Here is a 5125-nt window from a genome sequence, read left to right on the forward strand (position 1 = left end):
TTCAAAATGTTATAATAAATGATCTGTGGAGTATTTTGAGCTGAAACTTCACAGACACATTCTGGGGACACCAGAGACTTATATTACATATTGTAAAAAGGGGCATAATATGTCTCCGTTAAAGTTGTCCAAATAAAGTTCTTAGCAATGCATATTGCTAATCAAAAATAAAGTTTTGATATATTTACGGTAGGAAATTTACAAAATATTTTCATGGAACATAATCTTTACTTAATATCCTAATGATTTTTGGCATAAAAGAAAAATCAATAATGCAATGTTTTTTTGGCTATTGCTACAAAGGTTACACTTTACTTGAAGGGGTGTGCATAAGACTGACATGACACCTTCATAATCATGACATGACACCTACATAAACATGACATGACACATGTCATGAATATGAAGGGTTTTTTATGCATGTTTATGACAACTGTCATTAAGTGTCACTTGCTCAGTTATGTAATTTTTAATGCAAAGCTGACATTGTTTGAGATGTCTTTGTTATGGGCTATGGTTAGGGGTAAGGGTAGGGTATGAAGGTGTCATGTCAGTCTTATGCACACCACTTCAAGTAAAGTGTTACCCTACAAATATACCCAAGCGACTTAAGACTTGGTTTTGTGGTCCAGGGTCATATATAGGTTTATAGACTGTTAAAGGAGCAGAAGGACATACCACATTCTGGTTGATGAGATGAGCCACGAATTTGGATGCTGTGAGACATTGTTGCTGAAAAGATAGAAAGAAAAATTAGAACATTATTTAAATTGGTGCTCCATTTAGAAACCAGTACCCAGCTTCCTAAAGGCTTACTTTATCATTCCTCCTGTAACCTTTACGGAAATTGAGGATAAGTCTCTTGAGGATAAGTTCTCCGATCTGAGGAAACTTGGAGTTGATGATGGCCACCACAGAAGAGTACACATGGGTGAAGATGGGAGAGGCAGCCTGGGCCTGAAGTGTAGATCTGGCCAGAAGACCTCTAGAGAGAGACACGTCAGGGCCATTAACAATGTCAATCAGATGAGCTGCCTTGCTGTTTCCTGTCTACACAGGGAGCATCCTAACTGAAATGAAACCTCATAACTGATTGATTTAGATTTAGAGCTACATGGGCATTAACTCGTGTGTCATTCAAATATCGCTCCTCACGAGAAGCACACAGGAGACTCAACTTCACAATAGATTTCAATAGAACTTGGTGTATGTTGCTAAGCTAATGCAATACAAACATAAAACTTAATAGCATACACTACCATAAGTTTGGGGTCAGTGCAATTTTTTTATTTATTTATTTTTGGAAAAGATATTAATACTTTTATTCAGCAAGAATGCATAACATTTATTAAAACTAACAGTAAATATATTTATAATGTTAAAAAAATTGTCCACTTTAAAAAAAAAAAAGCACATTTTTTTTTTTTACTTTCTATTCATTGAATATTCCTGAAAAAAATGTACCACAGTTTCCACAAAAATATTTAGCAGCACAACTGTTTTTAACACTGATAGTAAGATAAGAAGTGTTTCTTCAGCATCAAATCAGCATATTGAAAAGATTTCTGAATGATCATTGAAGACTGGAATAATGGCTGCTTCAACTTTATTCCAATTAAAATAGAAAAGAGGTATTTTAATTTGTAATATTTCTTCACAGTATCACAGTTTTTACTGTATTTTTGATCAAATAAATGAAGTGTTGGTGAGCATAAGAGACTCCCTTAAAAAAAGCTGTAGTGTATTGTGTAAATAATCCATTTTGAGTTGTTTTATCAATATCATTCAATAATGAATGAGTTATACATATAAAAAAGTCAGTAATAGTATTTTTAGTAGTAATAGTAATATAATTTTTATTTGATACATATGTGATCTGTATTTAATAAATTCTACTTATAATAGAGACTTCTCTTGATGCACTCACCATCTTGGATGGATTTCTTCTTTTTTTTCACTATGCTTGTTACAATGTTTTATGGGATTGTGCATTTGGCCAAAGGAAGTTATCTGCTTATAGCTGAATTGAACTTGTTTCATAATTGATGAACTTTACAGTTATTCAACTGAACTGAGTGAAGCTGAATAATGAGATTACTGTCTTGTTAGAGCTGCTTTACAGCAGAATTCAGAGTTGACTCATAATTAAAGTTTGCATCACTGATTCTGTTACTTTCCTGTGTAATACTGTGAGACTGCTATATCTTTATTGTGAAAAGCGCTATAGAAATAAAAGTAAAGAATGACTCGTTAAAATGCAGCAAACGTAGACAGTACACTAGGAACATAGATCAGTAAAACACAAGAGCTGTGGTCTTTACCTGCCCCTCACAATATTCTCCTGCAGGAGTTCTTGAATAATGTTGCCAATGTTGGAAACGTTCACTTTGTTGATCAGACCATTGATGGACTTCTTCAGGGCTTCCCAGCTCATCCTCTGATACTCCAAACTGTGGAATTAAAAAGAAAAGAATGGATGAAAAACCAACTACACGGATCTCTTAAAGGAGACACGTTCAGCATGTTAACACAGCAGTGATCTTGAAACACTCGTCTTTTGCGCCCGTTAATAGACCATTTTAAAGGTCATACAGTGGTGTGAAAAAGTGTTGGCCCCCTTCCTGATTTCTTATTTTTTTGCATGTTTGTCACACTTTAAACACTAGTAAAAGGTAACACAAGTGAACACAACATGCAGCTTTTAAATGAAGGTTTTTATTATTAAAAGAAGTCTCTTATACTCACCAAGGCTGCATTTATTTAAACAGAAATACAGTAAAAACAGCCATCTTGTGAAATATTACATATATTTCATATAAATTTAAAATACCATTTTCTATTTTAATATATTTTCTCATAACATACGTTGAAAACCTAATATTTTTGTGGAAACCATTATACATTTTTACAGGATTCTTTAATGATTAGAAATGTCAAAACAGCAGTATTTATTTGAAATTGAAATTTGTAACTTTTGGAGCATTACAAATGTCTTTAAAATCAGGAAGGGGGCCAACACTTTTTCACACCACTGTATTTTCGAACAACCGTAATAGCAGGACAAAACCTTCAATGCTGTCTGCTTCTCAGTCTGTACTTCAGCATGAAATAGCCTGGAAAATGCTGATGTTGAGGAGTTTTAGTCATGCTCGGCTCCTTGGAGAACAGCTATTTTTCCCCACCAACTAATTTCCTGCCCTTAGCTGCTCTTGAGACTGATCTCTATCTGATCTGAGACTATCACCTATCTTCCAGTGTCTGGACTCGAGCACAGGCTACCACTCCACTCCTCCTGCTATAGATATCCCACATCCCTAAGGGACACCTCTATATTTCCTAGCTGGTGACCTCCATTCCACTGCATGAGGGAATTTACTCGACCCCTTCATTGAATTCATGTGGATGCGTTTCCCACCATCAATAAATAAACCTATTCTTATCACAATGTTTGGAAAGACTTCAAAATCAATATAGTTCAAGATGGATCAACAAACATAATCCTTCTTACCTAATGATTGCGCCTTATTAGACCTGGCCAATAAATAAAAAAATTATATTTCTATATTTTAAAGCCTTTTGACAGTATTCAATAAATACTTTAGTATTTATGTATTGTATTTGCTCTGAAATGGCTGATCATTAAACAATAGGAATTTGAAGACATGTAGATTAGAAAAAATATAGAAAATTAAAATTTTCTAATAAATATGAAGGTATATTCTCTTACACTGTTTTTCAAAGTAACACCAGGAAATATCCATCTTGTGAAATATTACATATATTTCATATAAATTTAAAATACCATTTTCTATTTTAATATATTTTCTCATAACATACGTTGAAAACCTAATATTTTTGTGGAAACCATTATACATTTTTACAGGATTCTTTAATGATTAGAAATGTCAAAACAGCAGTATTTATTTGAAATTGAAATTTGTAACTTTTGGAGCATTACAAATGTCTTTATTGTCATTTTTTACCAATTTAACGCATCCTTCCTGAATAAAAGTATTCATTTATTTAAAACAAATTCTTACACCAAATGTTTTAACTGTAGTGTATATTTTTTACTTAAATATTTTATGATAAATTCTACACCTAGACTTCTGCACCTTTGGCCGCCAATTCAAAATAATATTTTGCATAAATTCACTGCATTTCTCTTTAGTGTTTTGAATTCATTCATTGCAAATGACAGTTTCAACTGATTCAGGGAAATTAATCAAATTTACCAACTCTAGTGCCATTTATATTACTGAAATTCAGATTAGAGATGCTATGTTTTATTTATGTCACCATTAAAATAATTACATAAATATGGTAAATATTCAATATTTTGCCCTACTTCTTATCAATTCACTTTTTTCTTTCTCGTATCCTCCAAACCCAATGATGGATTTTGAAAGTGCAATATCATAAATATATAGCCTAAGGTAAATAAACTTTAAATGGGTCCTATTATGCTATTTCACTCTTTCAACTTTAGTTAGTCTGTAATGTTGCTGTTTGAGCATAAAAAAGGTCTGCAAAGTTACAAAGCTCAAAGCCCACTTCAAAAGGAGATATATTATTTAACAGAAATCACTTTTCAAAAACTACAACGAACGACTCGTTTGGACTACAACGCATATTTTCTGGGATTTGTGATATCACAAATATCGACGAATGGGATGAGACCTGGTTGAGCTGCACTAGAGAAGGCAATGAGTGTTATCACTATGTCGGACACACGCTAGCTTTCCCAGGGCAGACGACCTTAGAGTGCTTACAATCATCCGGGTTTAAATCGCGCTCAAATTGATTTGATTTTGACGCAATATTTACACTGAAGCTGGCAAGCTGGCTATGGTAAGGGGCGTGACATTTCCCGACCAGGTGCCGAGTGCTGCCAATCATAACACACACTGGCCCAGCTAAACAATCACAGCACATTTCGTATTTCAGAAGGCGGGCCTTCATTTGATACAGGAACTATTAGAGCCGTTCATGCCAGACTGGGGAGAGAGGTGTTGTAATAATGTAAAATATGTGAAAAATAATGTGTTTTTCGAACAACCTAGTATGAGAGCCTGTTCTAGTACACCCCCAAAACAAAATCAAGACTTTGTAAAAGAGCATAATA

At 33.7% G+C, this 5125-nt stretch overlaps 1 protein-coding gene across 1 annotated transcript in view; it reads right to left on the reverse strand.

Moving 5' to 3' along the window:
* LOC107676081 (pre-mRNA-splicing factor CWC22 homolog) overlaps window positions 1-5125 on the reverse strand; it is a 55227-nt gene that overhangs the window by 35156 nt on the left and 14946 nt on the right. The window contains exons 7-9 of the mRNA XM_016470603.1: window positions 2322-2450; window positions 817-985; window positions 679-732 (exon numbers count right to left, since the gene is read on the reverse strand). Coding sequence (XP_016326089.1) covers window positions 679-732; window positions 817-985; window positions 2322-2450 — 352 coding nt within the window. The remainder of the gene's footprint in view (window positions 1-678; window positions 733-816; window positions 986-2321; window positions 2451-5125) is intronic.

Source organism: Sinocyclocheilus anshuiensis, unplaced genomic scaffold, assembly GCF_001515605.1.
Source record: "Sinocyclocheilus anshuiensis isolate Anshui unplaced genomic scaffold, SAMN03320099.WGS_v1.1 scaffold1932, whole genome shotgun sequence".
NCBI classification, from domain to species: Eukaryota; Metazoa; Chordata; class Actinopteri; order Cypriniformes; family Cyprinidae; genus Sinocyclocheilus; species Sinocyclocheilus anshuiensis.